General features: G+C 36.0%; 1 protein-coding gene across 2 annotated transcripts; it reads right to left on the reverse strand.

Moving 5' to 3' along the window:
- Window positions 1-450: 450 nt before the first annotated feature.
- LOC114528979 (nucleosome assembly protein 1-like 1) lies at window positions 451-11,715 on the reverse strand. 2 transcript variants are annotated; one of them, XM_028550690.1, is made up of 20 exons: window positions 11,589-11,715; window positions 9,932-9,984; window positions 9,800-9,855; window positions 9,365-9,411; window positions 8,838-8,886; window positions 8,487-8,579; window positions 8,149-8,256; window positions 6,805-6,865; window positions 6,555-6,628; window positions 5,314-5,421; window positions 4,616-4,666; window positions 4,074-4,162; window positions 3,843-3,913; window positions 3,549-3,623; window positions 2,700-2,716; window positions 2,232-2,306; window positions 2,087-2,125; window positions 1,464-1,481; window positions 1,252-1,329; window positions 451-682 (listed from the first exon to the last, which is right to left on the reverse strand). In XM_028550690.1, exons 2-20 carry the CDS (start codon window positions 9,975-9,977, stop codon window positions 653-655), a joined length of 1,185 nt encoding a protein of 394 aa, XP_028406491.1. In that variant the 5' UTR covers window positions 9,978-9,984; window positions 11,589-11,715; the 3' UTR covers window positions 451-652. The 2 variants fall into 2 exon arrangements, with proteins under 2 accessions (XP_028406491.1, XP_028406490.1); XM_028550689.1 differs by having other exon boundaries at window positions 6,805-6,868.
- Between the last annotated feature and the right edge of the window lie 10,213 nt (window positions 11,716-21,928).

The following is a 21,928-nucleotide window of genomic DNA, read 5'->3' on the forward strand; positions in this document are numbered from 1 at the left end:
TAAAAGCATTTAAAATTTTCCGCACGTGTACGTGCGTATAAAAAACGTGTAAGTGGAGAGCAGCCTTAAAGCGACTTTTGTTGCGAACATGTATTTGGTTTCTTGTCATTACGGACTTAATACTTTGATGGCTTGTTAGTACGAATGCGAACCGACGTAGTAGATCTCCCCACATTTTTGGGAGTTGAATAAAATTAGTACTAAAGAGTTAATCGGTCTAGAAGATTAAAATTTCACTGGGGAGGTTCTATTTAGGACTTACTAACCCCCCCCCCTCCTTACTAACCCCCCCCCCTCCTTACTAACCACCCCTCACTCACTCTCTGATACGCTCCGCAAGCCCTGTTTAGTGCGTTCTGAAACAGCAACTGAAAAATACCACTCTAGCTTGCGTACGGTCAATAAATAACACAATCATGCAAACAAAGAGAAATTAACACAGACTCTATGTGTAGTAAATTACTATTTAACATTTGAGTACTCTGTTAAATTATTCGACTGTAATGTGCATACTATGATACTCGTATATGCATAGAAAACCCATCTCGAGTCTAAAACGACGAATGAATTTTTTCTAAGAATTTCTATCTTGAAGGTTCTGCACGAAGTTCGAAGCAACAGTTCCAGAGAGTACCACTTGAAGTGGCTTCCTTCATTGTTGTTTGCATTCTGGAGGATTTTCCTGCGAAAAAAAACCACATTTTCAAGTCTTTGCAAACAATGACAGCAAGTTCGATAGAATTCAATGTCTACATCATAAAACACATGGCAACTAAGAAAATATATATCAGTTTGTCCGAACATTTCTAAAGCTAAATTCAAGGCCTCATGCGATCACGTTTGAAATGGTAGAAATAGGGATGGATCCAGGGGGGGGGGTTCGCAGGGAAAGTGCAGTTGCCGGGTATAGTTTGAGGGTTTAGGTAACACGCCCCGGTAATTCCATTCCTTTCTTTCGCAGTTCATGACTGAATTATTCCTTCGGCGGGTTAAAATCCGTTCAAATGTTGGTACCTCAAAAACAAAACTGGTAACTATATAAACTGGTAACTATATAAAAATGTTTGACTGGTTATAATAGAGTCTAGTACATTTGCTAGTAAATTTTTGAACCAAAGCACTGATTTGTAAGAATTTCCCAAATCCTCGATACTCTCTCGCCTGCCCAGTATCTGCAGTTATCAATAATTAATATAATTCAAGCCGGTTCTGTCGAGCCCCTAGTTTGCTAGAGGTGTTTGCCACACTGACCTCAGGTGGTTTAAAATCTGGGTCGTCATCTTCATCGTCTTCTCCTTGATTCTCGTCATCATCGTCATCTTCGTCCTCCTGATTATTAAAAAACATCACTCCAGGTTGAAAATCAGAAGCACGTCTCACTTTAGTCTATATTACATGCCAACATTATCGTCTCTACTGTATACAGATATACATTTATCATTTATCCGAGAGTAGCTACAAACCTCTTCTTCCTCGTCAAACTAAAAACAAGAAATTGTTGAAATAAAATTAACAATTAATTGAAGCAAAGAACCAGCAAGAAAATCAGTGACATTTTGTCGTTTCCTCAAAGACCATGATTTATCATGTCACGATTTCATTGACTACACTATACAGCACAAAAAAAGATAAACTCGGAAAAACATTTTGTAGTTTCAATGACAATAAATCAACGTTGCCGACTGAACTCGAACTTCCTGCAATGGATGAGCAGGAGTAAAATCGACACATATATTCATTAAAACCACATTAATGCAGTTAAACCAGCGACCAGCGTAACCTTTTTATTTGACAAAAATACTAAGTGGTTCCTGTAAGTTATAACTTACAGTTTTCAGTAAGAATAGATTTGAAAAGCTTTGTTACTTCCCCGTTAATTAACTCTTTCCAAAGTAGAATTAATTGCATTGCAAGTTGCAAGAAAAATTGCATCGTGTAGCACGGCCTCTATGCCACATGAAAGGAATTGAACTTAACCGGACGTTTGTTTTTGAGGATCTAAGTTATACTTTAAAAAAATTGTCCCTCCCTTTTCCCACAGTTAACGCAAAAAGGTACAAAATAATGAAATAAACCAGTTTAATACCTCGTCATCCATAGCTTCACCAGTGAAAAATAAAACCGCCTAGAATTACAAAACGTTATATATTACTTATATCCTAGTTATATTTCTTCACACAAAGAAAGATCTGGTAAAACTATAATTTGTTCGCACTTCCATTTGCCTGTACCTTTGGAATGAGGTTTTCTCGGAAAAAATGTCCGATTTCAAAATCTGCTTCTAACAGCTGTTCGGTCTCTTCATCCTGAACAAAAGTATCACAGTGTTACTATATAAAATTCGTTCTCCCGGAATGGAATGGAATTGAATATAGTTATGTTTAAACTTTGAACCCATTCAGTCGGTTTACGCACTTGACTCCAAAATTAAAATTTGGAGTTATTGGGTAACATCGACAGAAAAATGTGGGTCGAGCATGCCCATTCCTTTTGAAATTGTATTTCTTTTGAAAGCTTCTGTTTCAACGGTATGTAAACATGAATACCCCCCTAGATACGGCCCGGGGGTCGAGATCTACTACAGATGTCTTGCCAGAGCAGACTTGGTATGCTGTCCTCCTGATTCAATGGCAAGACCCTTGCCTTATATTATCTAAACAATTAAATATTGGTTGGAAACCAATTTTCAAAATACGTACCATTTCTTCTTCCTGTACTGCAAATTCAAATACAAAAGTAAGAATAAGTTTCAAATGTTAAATCGACAGTGGGCCACCATGAGACCATACAATTGTGCCTCATTACTTTACAATACTATATTTCTTGCATCAATACATAGAGCAATAAAAGAAATTTAACACAATAGTGAAATCACAATCCGGCTGCTCTTATTGCAATCAGATAAATAATCAGTACAGCAGCAAAGTATATATTAAGCAAAGAGGTTTTAAAACGCATTATAATATAAGTATGATATAACGAGCAATTTGATTGGCGACCGCGCGTGCATTGTGAGGCCATAATGCACGCTTCTGGCTTTTGAAATTTTTGTTGCTAAGCAACATCTTAAATAACATGTAAGGAGAATTTCCTTATTGATCAAATAAATAAATTTTGTTGTTGCCCTATAATTTCTTCTTATATTATTAAAAGAATTAAAAAAGCTCGTCGCGTGCCTTTATGGTGTAATAACTCGGCTACGCCTCGTGTTTTACAAGCTTCTCTCGTATTCTCCCAACATTCCCCCATCGTGCATTATTACACCATAAAGGCACGCGACTCGTTTTTTAATTCTTAATTAAAGAATAATTGAATTGATGGGGGTTTAACATGTTTTTAGTAAGCTTAAGCAAGTGATGTTTTTGTGACAACACAAACGGCATGCATGAGCAACGTCAAAAGACTGGGTCACAAGGATTGTGATTGGTGAAAAAAAAACTTTACTTCCGGTCAACGTACGCTCTGTCAAAAACGCCACTTTGCTTAAGCTCACTTTCATCACAAATACATAACGTGAACTATGCAACGCCCCTTAATAACGGGATTACCTTCAGGAGGAGTAAAAAAATTGAAAAATGAATCAGCTTTTACTGTCTTGTTCACATATTTTCCTTGTCCTTTTCCTATATAAATCCACGAAATCAAACAAAATCTATTTGTGGGAATAATAACAACGATTTTGCCTTACTGCATTTTTCGATTACGTATTAATCTTGATACTTACTGCGAATTTAAATGCAAAGTCTATGCAATTCATGACAGGATTTGCAGAGGCCAAAGACAGAACATATCACGCTTTAGAAAATCGATCAATTTGTACACAATGGTGAAAAAGGAGTTACCTTTATGCTTTTGCTTCTTCTTTATCACTTTAACAGTGACATTCTTTCCTTTCTTCCAATCTATCGTACATCTAAAACACGAATCTTACAGTAAGCTCTCAAGGTTGTTGTTCTTTGCGAGCTAGTGCGAATTAAGGCGGCCCATGAACCATCTTGTATTGCAGTGGATATGCTGGACACATTTAGATTGGCAACTCAGAGACGTTAGCAAGTACATAGAACAAAATTTACCCTGTCGTGTGAGTTATTTCCGGTCCTTCAAATCCAAACGGTGCTTCCTTGTCAATTTCACAAGATAATTTGTACGTCTTCGTTAATACCTGGCAAACAATGACACGGAAGAGAAGCATTAGACAAATGTTATTTAATTGAGAATGCTAAAAGAATATTCCTACACTAGGGGCCTACAGACCTGGCCTGGACCAGGTCTAAGACAAGTCTAGGTTATATGTGCCACGTTCACACTGTCTTTCTTGTATCGGAAAGCCAACATATAATTGACAAAATTGGAACAAGACCCAAAAGGGCCAAAACACGCCAAAAATTGGTAATACTATTATGAATCCTATACAAATAGTATTATATGTTGAAAATTGGTCAGGGCTAGGTAAATTAAGCCCGTTCATATTACAAAAATCGTGTTCCAGGTCAGGTCCAGGCCACCTCTTCTGTTAGCCTGGATTTTGTGGCCTAGCCCAGGTCTAGGCCTGGTCAAAGCACGTAGTGTGGAAGGGGCTTAAAACGTATATACGAGTACAATTGTCTATACTTACAGAATTATTAAAATATGCATTTGGAGCAAAGTGGAATTCTAAAACAAAACCCTATAAAATGAAATAATGCGATATAATTGAATGTCAAATATGACTTTCGCCAAAGAAATAATAGCAAGAATAATTTCACCAAGTAAACATTAGGTTAACACTCTTGTGAAATCAAAAAAATCAAAATAGAATTTAGTCATTCTTAGCTCTCGCAAAACAAATTAAAAGCATAGAAGTTAACATTGTGCCGCATGAAAGGTAAAGAGGAATGGTTAAACATTAGGTTAGCACTCTTGTGAAATCAAAAAAAACCAAAATAGCATTTAGTTATGCCCAGCTCTCGCAAAACAAATTAACATATAGAAGTTAACTGATTGTGCCGCATGAAAGATAATATACAATTACCTAATGCATGGTTTCAGGTTTCCATGTTTGGATGGCCTGATCCAAACACGCGGGAATGTTGCGAGAGTTGTCACGAGCCGAAGGCGTATGTTTTGCTAGCTTTTCTTAACTCGAAATAAAATAACAACGACAAGGCCTGAATTTAAATTTAAATTCTTTAGAACTTTAAATTTCTGTGCATGTTTGGATGGCCTGATCCAAACACGGGCTTCGACTAATCACAACACGCGTTATTTTTATAAAAAGGAATGGTAGGGTCTACACTATATTGCTACAAAGATGTTATCCCATAACCTCCATACCATAGTCACTTCTTTCTCTCCTTCACCGCTTTCCTGCGAGGTCTTCTCCTCGTCAATAAACTTCAGATCGATACTCGTTAGGTTTTTCAAAATGGGTTCATCGTGTTCCTAGAGTGCGATAAAATATTCCCATAAATAACTTATATTATTTTGATAGTTAATGGTAATTCATAAAGAAATTAAAGCAGAGCATTTTTCCACCCACTCGCATTAAGTGAGTGAAAAACGATTGCATGATCCATGGTGCTTTTTAACCCTGGTTTTTAACCCTGGTTTGATTAATCGGTGAAGTTCCTTCTTCATTTTTTATACGATCCATTTTCGGTGATAAAAAATGTAGATAATTTCTTCCGATAGACATGCAAAGCATTTTATGCAGCCACAATAGCCATACCGATGAATTATGTTATACATGCATTCAGTATTAAAACCAGGCCTCAAAATATGGCCACTTTCACACGGGACTGGACGAAGTTGGAATTCGTCCTGTTCAGGGGCCGGTTGTTCGAAAGGCGTTTAGCGTTAACGGTAGATAAGCCAAAGTTTAAAAAGAATACTCTCATATATCTTGTGAATGACTTAAACTACATCTTGTGTTTAAAAATGTTCTTTCCATTGAAAATTAAACTATTTACACCGAAATATTTTGGCTCAGTTGTCCAATAAATAGATTATTTTGTTTTGCATTTTGAACTTATTCACCGTTTAAGCTACACGCCGAACGAACAACCCGCCCCAGGCCTTCACAAGGTAAAAACGCGAAAATTTGACTGGTTCTACGTGTTCAAACGAGAAAACCAGTCGACGAATTTAGGCACGGTCCCAAATTCGTCCGGTCCGTGTTAACGTAGCTTCGCTCATTCTGTTGGTTTTTCCATCGGTGCAAACAGTAGTAGCCAGCCTGACGATTTGTCCCGCTATGCTAATATTTTGCTGTTCATTGACTGTGAAAACAATAAATTTCTAAAGACATAAATAATTCTAATAACTCGACTGCTGTATGCTTTTGCACCTCGGACTCTCAAATGTTCTTTGCGGTGTTCTTTCTATCAATTTGTTTAATAAATAAGTTCTAATATAGCAAGGAGCAGCGTGGCAGCGTCTTCAAACAACTTAGCATCAGCTGTGGTATAAGGCCCTCAGGTCGAAACGTCAAGAAGTAATTTGTCTATTTAGGCAGTTGTTATAGCACATTTGATGCTAAGTTGTTTAATAAATAATAAATGAGTATATTATAGTACCTGAATCATATCCGCAATATGATCCACATTTTTCATCGCAGTTAACCAAAACTCTGGAATACCTCGAACATTTTCTACAGTAAAACAATTCATCAAGGGTCAACAGAAATACAACACAATTTCATGCACGTAAGTTCCTCCACGGTCCACACCATTACTAGTTTATCCAAAAAATGCAATTGGTAGTTTAAAGGCAATATATTAGAAGAAATACCCAGGTAAACTGCATGGAAGAAGGTTTAACGTTTACCTGGAAGAGTTTCTGTATCTACTTTATTTTCGTCCAATGTTGCCTTATCTTTTAGCTCGTTCTGCTTAAACGATCAAAAAACACATTTGAAAATGTAAGTCCCTTCATTTTTTTAAAACACACTCTTTCGTGCGACAGGATGCAGACAGGAATTCAACAAGGGGGAGTTTCGTTTCAAACTAATATCAGCAAGTTTGCTCACATTTTCAGTAACCCAACCGGAAAAATGTTACTTATTTTTGCCCTCCCAAACATAACACTGGACCCAGTCCACTGCCCACTTCATGTCTTTTTGCTTTGTACAATATCAATCAACTGACCTACTGGGCGATAACCATATTTTACGTTCCTAATCCCTTCATAATCCTTTACCAGCTGATAGTTTTAGCACATATAGAATTAAAGTAATTCCGAAAAATGAAATCATAATACAAATTTATTCTGTATATTTCGAATCAAGATCGATTCATCTTCAGCAGAATGGTTTACAAGATTTGCGTAACTATAAAGCGTGTACAATTTAAAACATGCGTGAGCGTAGCACGCGTAAACAATTAAAACGAATTTTGACGTACAACGGATTCAAATGTTAACCGCTATTCTTCTGTTCAGCAATATTTGCCATTAGTTAAATAACTGCAGTTCTCTACTAGCCTTTAATCCATTATTTAATATTGATTTGCGTCTTTTGATGTGCAATGCTTCTTTATAAAGTAACAAGTTCCAGTTGTTTGAGTAGTCGATGATTTTAGTATTTGTCAGAACAAGTTCTGTCAGTTCATTGTTAGATTTAGAGTCCAAATCAGTTGCGATGTAACAGGAGTTTAGATGTTTGTTGACAGCGCTATTTTCGTCTTTGTATGCATGTTCTCGTACCCGTTCTAGTAGCGTTCTGTCAGTTTTACCAATGTAGGATTTGTTACATTTTGGACAAGTAAACTCGTAGACAATGTTGGATTTGCTTTGTTTAGGAACTTTGTCTTTGGTGTTTGTAAATAAGTTCAATTTTGTTGTTGTTACTTTCGTTCTTATTTGTACGTTAACGTTAAGGCAGCGCAGAAGTTTTTTCTTTAGACACACCATTCTGCTGAAGATGAATCGATCTTGATTCGAAATATACAGAATAAATTTGTATTATGATTTCATTTTTCGGAATTACTTTAATTCTAATCCCTTCATATCTGTCTAAATTTCCCTTTAAAGACATTCTTATTTCCTGTTCGCGCTGTCTTGTGCGATAGAAATGTCCGTGCCCAATTGTATTAGTGCTGAGGCTACTAATACGGCCGTGCGGATAAATTGAGTGTAGTGTAAAATAGGGCTCATATCTCCACTTAATCTTACCGACAATTTTTGTTCATTGTCTCCACCATCTTCCTCATCTTCGTCATCACTTGCCCACTCGCATTCCTCGTCAGTCGGTTCATAATCGCCATTGATCACAGAATCTCGCTGTGAAAACAATTAATAGGGACCTTATGTAAGATGCATCAAATCTTCGGCGCGGATGTGACATGCATGAAAACAGCCAATAGTGTTAGGAACCCAGTTTTAATTTGTTTTACGTACGGCTTTCCATATGGCTCTGATTTTTTATGGGCTCTGATACCCGAAGTTTACATTATACCAACCCGAATCGTGTTATCTATAACAATTATAAAAATCTTGTAGGTAAACTGTACCTGTTCATAAAGTTGTTTAGATTTCTCGGCATATTTACATTCCAAAGCATGGACATCTCTGTAAAATTCAGCTTCAAGTTTCATGCAAGACACCTATATTAAATATATCGAGAAAGGAAGATGTCGCTGCTTAAACTATATGTACTGTACTCTGTATCAGGAAATGCAGGAAAGTGAATGAACGAACAGACACAAAATTTAAAATAATCAGTAATTTATCATTTATGTGAATCACTTGAGAATCTTTGGAGATCATGGTTAGAATTTTTTGGCAAACACACTATATTTATACCAAGATACAAACATTGTACGTTTATACTGTTAAAAAGTTAACAGCTATGTGAGATATACCTGAATATTCTTCAATGCTTTTATTCTCCTTTGAACAGCCTTTGGTAGGCTAAAGAAATATAATTAATCATTTCACTAACTCTCCTGACAAAGGCCCTCAGGTTGAAAACTCAAGAAGTGTTTTTTTGTCTATTTTAGACAGTTCTACAACGTTATACCACATTTGATGCAAATCATTTGACAACACAATATAAAGCGTACTTATGACTAGTTTTTTAGCGTATATAGCAGGGCAACATTTAGGTTCACTAGTTGCAATGTTAAATGTGGATGTAAAGGTGATACAAATTTAATACAGAGAAACTAGTATACCAGTTTAGTCTGAAAGAAATTCAGTAATGGGGTTAGGCCTGGGTTCCATTTAGTCAAAATTGTCTGAAACAAATCATTTTGACCATTTCATGTGGAACTTTTTTTTTATTTAAATGGCCACTGATGATATTGCATACACCAGGAATACATCTATCAACTTGACATGACTGCAAACATCAGGCCTTCATAATTAAATATGAAAGTTTATATTTTACCTTTCAATATATCCTGATGATGTTCCAACAACTCTTCCTAATTGTTCCTTTTAAAACAAGCAAAAAAAACCTGGATCACAATTATGTCTGAATTTATTTTCGCATTTGTATTCTAACAAAACACCAGATGTTAGGGTTGGCTGAAAGGCACTTTAACACGGATGAAACTTGACCAACCCCCCACTGTCTTACTATATTAAAGAAATGTATGTACAATTGAATGAGCATTTTTTGTTTTCAGTGACTGTTGAAACAGCCTGGGCAAAACCAAATTCTGCTCATAGCAGCCTTTATTTGCATGGAGTTTTTCTGCTCCCAGACCCCTCAGAACTCATGGGCACTTTGATATTTTGTCCCACATCTCCCTAGGAAGCTTGAACATTTTTGTGATTGAACAAAAATTATAGACCAAAATGATTAATTATTGGTATTTACCTGAAGTGCAGCTAAAACCTGTGGATTTTGCATCATATTTGCAACAATGCTCTCCTCTAAAATAAGAAAAACTAGAATGTTTCTAATGTCCTAAAACATAGAATCCTGACACAAAATAAAACATTGACTTACGTTTTGGGGGTGAGCTTCCCTCTGCTGAATCTATATTATCACCCATCACTTCCCTTAAGAAAAGAAAACAAATTTACTGCAGTGGCTATATATATCTTGCCTGATTTTGGCAACAATAGAGACTTTATGATACATGGAATTCCAATCAAGATCTGTAATATTTTGTGGTGAACTTCCAGAAATAACTTTTGTCTCATGACTTTCTAACAATCCTTTTTCACTCGACTATAGTCTAGCTATTTTACTAAGAATTCTTTACCAGCAGGCAACTTAATTGATGAAATGTAAAATTAAACTTTGAATAACATTTTGCAAAGATTTGTGTTATGAAACACACATGAAGCAGAATTCTGGTGGTATTTCAACTTCACTCTAAAGTCACTGTCAAACCAATATGCTATTTATGAGTGCTCAGATCATTTTTCCAGTTGAATGAAGTAAAGTGACATCAATGCAGAGATGGTAGGAAATGTGAAACTACACTGCTAAAAATAAGTTCTTTAGAGGCTTAATTGAGACCAGCAATGAGGGCTGAAGTCTCCTAGTTAAACTCAACATGAAGCACCTCCTGGGAAGGCAAGAATAGTGTTTGAGTTTTGAAGTGAATGTAGTATTTTCATATTGTTTTTCCAACCAGTATCTCTTTGGGGAAGGGTTTGTCAGGTTCAAGGCATTTGCTACTTCTGTAGACCTTTCTTGTCACATTATAAATAGTTCATAATTCATGCCATCTTACCATTTACATCAATTTCTTTATAATTAACTTTTTAATTGATCATTGGTTTGACAATGATTTTGAAATAAAGTCGAAATATTCAGCATTGTGTATGTTCTCAAATCTTTAAGTTGCAAGAATATATAATTCCAAGTTTGTTTTCTTTTATATTACCGTGAAATATTCCCCCATCATTTACATGTTTAACAGTACAAAATTTGTATCACTATTGTTTTCAAAACAATAAAAAATTCATTACATAAAATGTTGCTCAGTCCTAAACTAGGATATCCCAATTTGTTGGCAGTTGTGATTAGAAAACAAATAATGACAGCATTGGCAGTGGCATTTGCTGTTGACTGTCACTAATTTGGGTGACTACACAACTGGATTTTTACAACAGGAAGACACTATATTCATAGCTGCCATATTTAAGATGATTTGCATGCCAGTTACACTCTATATTTCAAATCTTGTATATCACAGGTGCTAAATACTTATCTATTTACATAATCTAACCTAATCACAACCGTTGCGTTCTTCAAACTAGATCGTAATATTAACTTTCTGTTCCCTTAGGCCTTAGACAACAGACATATTTGTAATTCAAGAAGAACTCTTCAAACCCGAACCAGGTCACCAGCCACCAGGTTAATACAAAACTTGTATTTTTATGGTGGTAAATCACAGAAAAATTTCCACGGGATGACCTATTAACGGTACATGAAGTCGTTCAGGCAAATAACCATCCTGTACCTTGTTATTCACATTCATCGTAATTGTACATACCTGTACACTACAGTCTACACTAAATAATTGTACAAACGTACATCTTGTATTTTTAATATAAATACTGTATATATTCATTTTATACAAGTTCACTTACGATCGGTTTCTGGCAGCGAGTTTTTTATTTACATTATGGTATTATAAACAACGTACCTTTATTAGATGACAAGCTAGCAGCGTTCACAAGAGATAATAAGGACACTGTGCTGAAGAAATGTAGGATGAGCAGGAAAAATAAACACGAGGTCTTATTCTGATCGGGAATGACGGCAAAAGAACTCGAGAGAATGTTCGAAGGCGCCAAATTTTCGCAGAATAATCCATCGTATGATTGGTTCATGCAGTCACGTGAATTATCACAGAAACTTTTGGTGCTTCCACTTAGCATAAAATGTCGACTTAAAGAATTGCATAGCTTGAGACTTTTGAGGGGTTTTTTCCCAGGGACCCTGGAACGATGCGAGGGCAAAGGGGACCAGATTTTCGTGAAAAAGCACTTCTGTAGCATACTAACATCCAATGGTATAACCGTAACTAACATCCCTTTTTCTAGAACTAATCAGGAAAATCAGGGGAAGTCAAATCAGACTCTTGAAATAAAATTTCCTCATTCCACTGAAATTCAGTTAAGATATTTTTGTTCAAGGAAGAAAGCCTCCTACAACATCAAGCCCAATGAAAGGTAAAGTACAACATCATACATGCAAATGCCTATTTACTGTATATGTTTAGATTCAAAGGTTGAGTTTTTTTTTGGGGCGTACAGCCAGCTTGAAGATTTATTCCCGCTTGGTTTGCAAAATGACATATGCTAAAAATGTATTTCTGTAATAAAGGTATTAGCGGCGTTTTTCCTCCGAAGCGAAGGTTGGGTATAAAATAGGTTAAATTGCCATACGCATGGATGAATATCGCACTGGAGTGACATATCTATATTCATTTTCTTCGGTTACAGTTTGGAAAAATCAGAAAGTTGTAATGGTCGTTTCTTGCGGCCAATCATTTGCAAAGACTAACGTCCAATGGAAAAGTTCAAAAGGCAGGGTTAAATTGGGAAAGAAAAAGTATAAATATAGTTAAGAATGCTATAATTGGCGTGTTTGTTAGGGGGGGGGGCATATTCAGTTCCGCCTGTCAGGTCAGGTCTCCTTTCTAAACGGTATCGCTACTTATATATATATATATATATATTTATCACATACTTGTGCCTTTATCAGGGCGATAACAGGGTGACATAAAAACGATATCGTCACTGATATCGCTTTTTGTCACTGATATCGCTTTTTGTCACTGATATCGCTTTTTGTCCCGCTGCATTTGCCGCTGTCAAAACTCAAAACAAAGATGGCTGACTCGAGCAGTTCGAGGTTTGTTTCAGTCGATGTCGATTGCTTTATAGAAAAAAAGGAAGTATGTGATAAACAGGTTATCACAATCGGGACGAGGTGATATCAGTTTTATCGCTTTCAGGACGATATCATAAATGACCCTCGTTCGCTGCGCTCACTCGTGACATTTATGATATCGTCCCTCAAGCGATAAAACTGATATCACCTCGCCCCTCATGTGATAACCTATACATATATATATATATATATATATATATATATATATATATATATATATATATATATATATATATATATATATATATATACACCCATTTGCAAAAACGTTGGCCCCAGATAGATAGATAGATAGATACTCGAAGTCTAATTAGAATTGCATATGATTACATTTGCATGGGATTTCAATCATATTACACAGCATATATGCAATTCTAATTAGATTTCGAGTATCTATCTATATATACATATATATCGAATGAGCTAGTAAAGTCATCCTTATGAAATGCCTATATAGTAATACAAAATACAAAGTGAAATTAGCATATAACTTATTGTATAATGTATGAAAACTGGTAAAATTTTACAAGGAGTCCACTTAATTACACTTTTCAATTAAGATAGTAGAAAACATTCGGTGTTTCTTTACAGTTTTAGATACACCCGACTCTTGTCTATACAAATCCTACATTCTGATTGGCTACTCACCATTGTCTAGTCGTGATAGTGAACGTTTGGGAAAAATTTGCTCGCGCGAATGTATAAAATTGATTTAATTAAATTATTTTTCGTTGTAATTGCGGTGTATCGATTATTTTCTCGAAATTAATATAACTAGGTACAGGGTGTATATTAAAACAATTAGATAACTTGCCTTCGTGTCTAATTGTTAAATAGAAACACGCTTCTCAACCAATCAGCACGCGCGTACTATAAATGTTATATTATAATTAAAAATAGTAATAACGGATGAACTGATAAACGACACAAACGAAAACGATTAATATATATTCAAAGCAATTACAATCGTTTTTAAAAACATTTAGCGGTGTCGGAAGTTTTAATTGAGTTCAAACTATTTGCCAAATCTAGTTTAGTCATTAAGAGTCGATAAAAGAAAAAGCCGGCAACACAAAGAAGTCGCTTTCTTCAATTAACGTCGGTATTTTTTCTCCTGGAGAAATATATCAAAATTCAACTTTTTATTAGAATACAACGGTATAGCTAGCTATTCACCTAATTCCAATTCTTGACAATTAGAAGCCGAATTGTGAGGGTTATGTTGCATGATTTTCACTTATACTGTAATTGACTAACAACAGAAAAAACCTTAACGGAATAACGCATTTTGACTAAATTAGCTCAGATGAGAAAAAGCAATCACTGAACATTTAATATTATGCGTCATTGGCTTTTCTACCGAAGCGAATTTCTAGCGAGAAGGGAAACTTGGAGAATTTTTACCTAATTTCAAGAGCCTCCGTTAGATAAAAGAAATCTTATACCTTTGCAGAACATCAGTTATCAGTGAAGTGGACGTATTGCCTATTTTCCGAGCAGATATGTCGAAATCACACGTAATCTAAAAGAACGTAGTGAATAATATATAGCAATTTGTCAACTGTCAGCGGTTGTTGTATTAGAATGCGCGCGTACGCGATATCACTTTTTTAAAGTCACATTGCACATGTCAGGAAATCAATAATGTTAAAAGTCATATATTTGTTTAGCCTGGCAGTTATATGAGGCCAGCGCGCTAATATAATTTTGAAAATTAATGCAAAATTTTCGTAATTTTTCATTTCTTTAGAAATTGATTGTTTTCGCAATGAGTGAACAGCAGCATGTTAGTATAACCTGGAATAAATAGGTCTTTATGGTAACTATACGAGAAAAATCTGTTTCTAATTTAGTATTAATGGCGTTTGAAACGATTTTAATTCAGTACAGTTGAGTATTTTCCGATACAAATTGCATGGTTGATCATCTATTCTGACCAACAAAACTGGCGGACATGCAAGGAAACGGTTGTGATATGACGATATGCATGCAGCTCGCATTTTTCTGCAAGTGGAAATCCAGCCTAACTCTTCCTGACTACCGCTAAGTTCAGCACGTCAGCAATGATATTTTCCTTCATAATTTATTCATTATGTGATTAAAATATATAAATTAAGAAAATCGTAATTGAAAAATTCAAATAATCATTTGTCACCAAGTCCGTGTAAAATTGTTATTGAACAATATTGAAGAAAAAATTAGGCTTGTGTTGGCCGAAATATCCGTAATTCGTAGCGGTACCGCGTGCAATTTCTCAATATTGACAATAACGACTCTTAACCGTGCTATTTCCTATGCCGACTAGTTACATATTGTATTGAAAATGAAAAACCATTTCGCTGTGTGAGAAGTTTTCATTAAGTTTTGAGAACCTGGCAAAGTCTTGATTATTTATCTGAGTGTATATTATAAGGAAAGTCAAAAGCCGGTTACATGAGAGCCGGAGTATATAGCAATTTTTTCAATCGCTTAAAAATCTAAATTGAAGTTCTTTTTTAACAATTGCTAGCTCCAAAGCTGAAGTTGTATTGCTCTTCAAGAATTTTTAGAACGGTTGAAAAAATCACTATCCAGTGGATAGCGCTATATCTGGCTTTCATACAACCGGCCCCAGATCTACAAAGACTTCGCTGGGCACGTGAAAAATCTACTAGCCTGGGGCCGGTTGTTCGAAAGGCGTTTAGCATGAACGGTGGATAAGCCAAAGTTTAGAAATGAATACTCTTATACATCTTGTGAATGACTAAAACTATATCTTATTCCTGTTCTTTAATTGAAAATTAAACTATTTATATAACAAAACATTTCAGAAGCTGTTCAATAAATACTGATAATATACAAGTGAATGTGTAATATATCAGTCGACATTCAAAATCCAAGCAATTACAACATCCTACTTAATTAAGAATCAGGATCTAATTGCTCGGTTCATGTATAAATTATCGCCAAGGGCATGCATGATATGTTTTTAGATATACAGTTTGTCAGAAGTTATCGTTTCTTTACAAATACTTACAAATACCACTACAAATACAGAACTTTTTTGGAGATAATCAAGATTCATTTCGAATATCACCGTCAGAAACGGCTATCAGCTCAATCTCTCTCAAGTGAATTGAAATGTTGTCCCAATATTTAAGTGAAGAAGAAACCATAAACCTTCTTGGTGTTGTTGTGATATTTGCATTTGTTGGATTGGTGTTGAATCTCTTACTGATATTGTCAGTTATTTCAACGGACGGCTTTGCAGAGAACCCCGCGAATGTATTTGTATTGAGCCTGGCTTGCGCAGATGCTGCAATGGCCTCTGTGTTAGGTCCATTGTATGTATACAATATGTATTATTCCGCCTTCAGTACGTCGCTTGCAATAAGTTTTTTTTTGCTTTAACGATTACCGGAAGTGTTTTCCTCTTGACTGTGAACCGGTACATCTCTGTTGTTAGACCTTTAAGGTATCCTACCATTGTAACTTTTAAACGATCTCTTGCCATGGCCGGCGTTATATGGTTGGTCGCCTTTCTTGTCTTTGTTCTGGCTGTATTGAACTTGATCTTTGACGAGATACCTGATCTGAAAATTCCACGCTACATTGTTTCATTCTACATCATTTCATCAACGGTATTCTTTGTATACATGTACAATTTGGGCAGAAAACACGCAAAATGTTTGGCTCAACAGGCTTTGCTGTCACCGGTCAACTTCAGGTAGCCTCACATGAATTCAGAAAATTACGTTCGTTGTTCATAATCGCTGGAAGTTTTGGGGCATGTTGGTTGCCAATAACAATTCAAGCTATAACCATTGACCGCAAGAAAGATCCCGTTCAGTTTTATCGTGCATTTTGTTATACTGCTTCTTTGCCACTTGTAAACACAATCATTGATCCTGTCGTGTATTATTTTTGGAGCATAGGTTTTCGTTTGTCACTGAAAAAGCTTAAAAACAAGATTAGAAATTCGCCATACTGCGAACGTTGCAGTTGCTAGCAGGAATAAAAATAACATTGTTGCAAATTTGCACGAACAACGTTAACAATTTAACTTTTTGTTCGGAGCATATAAGTTTTTGTATATATATAGCTATACCTGGAGTTTCTTAAATCAATATCTTTGTTAAAAGATAATAATAGAGCCATAAACCATAGCTGCGCTAAGCTATAGCAGTGATGAACTAGAAATAGATCGATATAAAGTAATAAATAGTTGTTTTCCACTGTCGTGTTTTTTGTATACGACGTGTACGTATTCGCACGTAAAAGTTAAAATCTTTTAAATGATACTTATTAAGTCAACGATTGAATAAATGCATAGCGCCATTGGGTTGGATTCTGTTGATGATTTTGGTGCGTTTTTTCTGGCGTAAGATTATTGATACAACAACTTAGAGAGGTCGGTAAAGTTCGAGTTAAGCGCTTCTCGAGTTAAGCCCCGACAATGCCCAACACACCCTTTTTTGCGGAGGGCTTAACTCGAAGTACGAAACACGATTTCATTATTCGAGTTTAGCCACGGGGATTAACTCGAAATACGAAATACGACTTATAAAGCTTAGCGGAAAATATTACATCTTTTGGTCTAAAAAATATTTATGAAAAAACATATTTAACTTTACAAACAAGGGATTAAACAAGTACGATCGTACTATTGGACCAGGAACTGGTGAAGTATAGATTCAATCTTTCTCTCCAGGATGAATTTTCAAATATCTATCAACCTAGGCAATCTTGCGAACGGTTATGTTAGAATTGTCGTTTTTCTACATTTTCCCATCTGCTTTCAATACAAAGACACTGAAAATGTACTGAGTTGCACATCTATGTCCTAATCTATGCCGCTGTAGCTGGCGAGAAGGTAGCGTTGCGTGCACCGTGCCACTGTCATTATAGTCGTTTTTTATGTATATGTATGCTGGGCAAAGCCTAAACAAATAAATAAAAAATAAGTAATGCCCTAGAGAGAAACGCATTTAACGCAATGGTCATACTATAGTCATGAATATATATTGGGTACAAAAAAAAGAAAATACACGACCTTCTGGCTTGAACTCACAGGATATGAATATTAATGATATTAAAATTTGCCTCCCGCTACAATCTGACATGGCTTGCAAATCTTCTAAAGAATATAAGCACAAACAATTTAACTGCGTAAGTCGATAGAGAATAACCTTTAAGATAGTTGTGTGAAGTTTTATCACGATCTGGTGCGAAATGACGGAGCCTTAGCCATTTGAACTTGCTTCAGTTATGCATACTAATATTGAATATAATCTATACGGATTACTACGCTACAATTTTTAGTTGCTTCTAAATTTCTTTAAAATCAAAAAATCAAAATTATAACTCCGTCAATCGATGGGGAATATCGCTAAGGATAGTTGTGTGAAGTTTAATTGCGATCTGATGCGAATTGACGGAGCCTTAGGCTTTTTTAAAGAGCATCACCCCCTAACAACAACAACAACAACAAGATTAGCCGCGTGTGGGGACCAGTTCCTGGTCCAAAAATTCACATAAAAATTTGCTTTAACCCTGGGTTAAGCTAACCGGCTTTTGAACAACTGCTTGGCCCTAGATAGTTTGTTGCACTTCTAAAGTTTTACTTAAGTTATGGAATGTAACTCTTTGCCAGCTGAAGTGGAGTTATAATGAGTAATGTTCCGTGGGAATGAAAATCTTTTCATACAGGGATTGACACCTATATACTATATAGACGGATTTCGTCTGTGAGCTATTGCACTTAAAAAGGAAAGAAATCAATTGGGCGAAACTCAATATATGAATAAACACGCTTCCATCCCTTCCTCCCCCTTCCAATTATCGTTCTGGTTTCGGCCCTGTGTAAACAGACCGTAACACAAAAGTTAGGGGGGGGGGTTGAAAGAAGCTTCCGTTGTGCGCCCCCATCCCCCTTTTCTAGAACTAATCAGGAAAATCAGAGGAAGCCTCATTCCACTGAAATTTAAGATATTTTTGTTCAGGAACAAAGCCTCCTACAACATCAAGCCCAATGAAAGGTAAGGTACAGCATCATACATGCAAATCCCTATCTACTATCTACTGTATGTTTAGATTCAAAGGTTGAGCTTTTTTTAGTGGCGGTACAGCCAGCTTGAAGATTTATTTCCGCTTGGTTTGCAAAATGACATATGCATGCTAAAAATGTATTTCTTTAATACAGGTATTAGCGGTGTTTTTCCTCTAAAGCGAAGGTTGGGTATAAATAAGGTTAAATTGCCATACGCGTGGATGAATTATCGCACTGGAGTGACATATCTATATCAGGCATGTTCTTCAGGTGCAGTCTGGAAAAATCAGAAAGTTGTAAATGGTCGTTTCTTCGGTGCCAAACAGTTGCAGACTGACGTCCAATGGCAACAGGCGGGGCAAAATTGGGAAAGAAAAATTATAAATTTAGTTAGTAACGAAACTAATGCTATTATTGGTGGTGATGGGGGGCATACTCAGTTCCGCCTGTCAGGTCAGGTTTCATTTCTAAACGGAATCGCTACGACACGCGCGTAAATCCGTGTATCTATACAGTTTAAATAGAGCCTTCTTCATTTTGCCAGTCAGTGTTTCATCCGTTAGCCTTATTGGAACAAAACTTACAAAAAATATTGCTATTTGTGGTGACCTGTTAGTGACAAACTCGTTTTTCAGTTTATTTAGGTGCGTGTATCGTGTTTACAAAATTAATAAACATATCCCATCACTGCCATGTTTCCGAAAAACGGGTGAATGTAGCCAAATTTTAGCTAGCATGTTATCGGCTGAAATGATAAAGTGATAGAGTCTGTGTTCGTAATCTTTAAACATAATTAATTTTTTAAACATATATATCGAGAGCTAGTAAAGTCATCCTTATGAAATGCCTATAGTAACAAGTACGATCGTACTATTGGACCAGGAACTGGTGTATATATATATAGTTTAGATTCAATCTTTCTCTCCAGGATGAAATTTCAAATATTTATGAACCTAGGCAATCTTGCGAACGGTTATGTTAAAATTGTCGTTTTTCTACATTTTCTCATCTGCAAGGACACTTAAAATGTGCCGAGTTGCACATCTATGTCCTAATCTATGCCGCTTTAGCTGGTGAGAAGCTAGCGTTGCGTGCACCGTGCCACTGTCATTAGAGTCCTTTTTTAAGGCCGGCGCACACTAGAGCTATGTGCTTAGCAAAAAGTCATTCGTGGCCATCGGCGTAAGCCAGTTGCTCTCGTGTGCGGGCGACTTTTGGCACGAATGACGACAGTCACTGGAAAAGTCGCCCGCACACGAGAGCAACTGGCTTGCGCTAATGGCCACGAATGACTTTTTGCTAAGCACATAGCTCTAGTGTGCGCCGGCCTTTATGTATGCTGGACAAAGCCTAAACAAATAAGTAAAAAATAAGTAATGCCCCAGAGAGAAACGCATTCAACGCAATGGTCCTATAGTCATGAATATATATTGTGTACAAAACAAAGGAAATACACGACCTTCTAGCTTGAACTCATAGTATATGAATATTAATAATATTAAAATTTGCCTCCCGCCACAATCTGACCTGGCTTGCAAATCGTCTGAAGAATATAAGCACAAACAATTTAACTCCGTAAGTCGATAGAGAATAACCTTTAAGATAGTTGTGTGAAGTTTTATCACGATCTGGTGCGAAATGACGGAGCCTTAATTAGCCATTTGAACTTGCTTCAGTTATGCATACTAATATTGAATATAATCTATACGGATTACTACGCTACAATTTTGAGTTGCTTCTAAATTTCTTTAAAATAAAAAAATCAAAATTATAACTCCGTCAATCGATGGGGAATATCGCTAAGGATAGTTGTGCGAAGTTTAATTGCGATCTGATGCGAATTGACGGAGCCTTAGGCTTTTTTAAAGAGCGTCACCCCCTAACAACAACAACAACAACAACAACAACAACAACAACAACAACAACAACAACAACAACAACAACAACAACAGCAACAACAACAACAACAAGATTAGCCGCGTGTGGGGACCAGTTCCTGGTCCAATAAAAAGTGAAATTAGTATATATTGTATAATGTATGAGAACGGGTAAAATTTTACAAGGAGTCCACGTATTTACACTTTTGTAATTAAGAAATAGAAAACATTTTCCATGTTTCTATACAGTTATAGAAACACGTGTGGGAGTTCCGGGGAGAACGAGAAATAATCAGTTGGAAAACGAGCCCGTAGGGCGAGTTTTTTCACGTTATCTCGAGTTCTCCCAAACTCCCACAAGTGTCTCTACAACCTTATAGAAACATGGGAAACAATTTTTCTATTTCTTTATAATATAACTCAATAAAAAAATTTTGTACAAATATTATAATTCGATTCAATTACAAATTCTCATTACATTACTTCGCTTGTCAAGTTCGACGGGAAAAGTCCCGTGTTTCTATATAGTTAAAAAACTCATTAATATTCAATAGACGTTTTGACCAATCCAATGAACCTTTTTAAACACGTGAGTAGGCTTTTATACTCGATAAAGCACTATCAGGACACTGTTTTATATAAAGACACATGTGGCTTTACATAAAGTTCATGTTCAATCCGATTGGTCGCAACGTCTATTGAATATTAATGTCGTATTTTAAGCTATTCAAAACACTCGTAGGTCGTGTTTTATGCGCTATAAAACGCTCGGCTGCGCCTCGCGTTTTATACCGCATAAAACACTCCTACTCGTGTTTTAAATAGTACTTATAGAATTACGCTTCACGACCAATCAGCACGCGCGCACTATAAATGTTATATAATTAAGAATTAAAAAACGAGTCGCGTGCCTTTATGGTGTAATAATGCACGATGGGGGAAAGTTGGGAGAATACGAGAGAAGCTTGTAAACCAACTTCTCGAGTATTCTCCCAACATTTCCCCGAGTGCATTATTACACCATAAAGGCACGCGACGAGCTTTTTTAATTCTTTTATAATATAAGAAGAAATTATAGGGCAACAACAAAATTTATTTATTTGATCAACAATGAAATTCTCCGTACATGTTATTTAAAATGTTGCTTAGCAACAAAAACTTCAAAAGCCAGAAGAGTGCATT

This window comes from Dendronephthya gigantea, unplaced genomic scaffold, assembly GCF_004324835.1.
Source record: "Dendronephthya gigantea isolate DGI-Jeju-01 unplaced genomic scaffold, DenGig_1.0 000052F, whole genome shotgun sequence".
NCBI lineage: Eukaryota > Metazoa > Cnidaria > Anthozoa > Malacalcyonacea > Nephtheidae > Dendronephthya > Dendronephthya gigantea.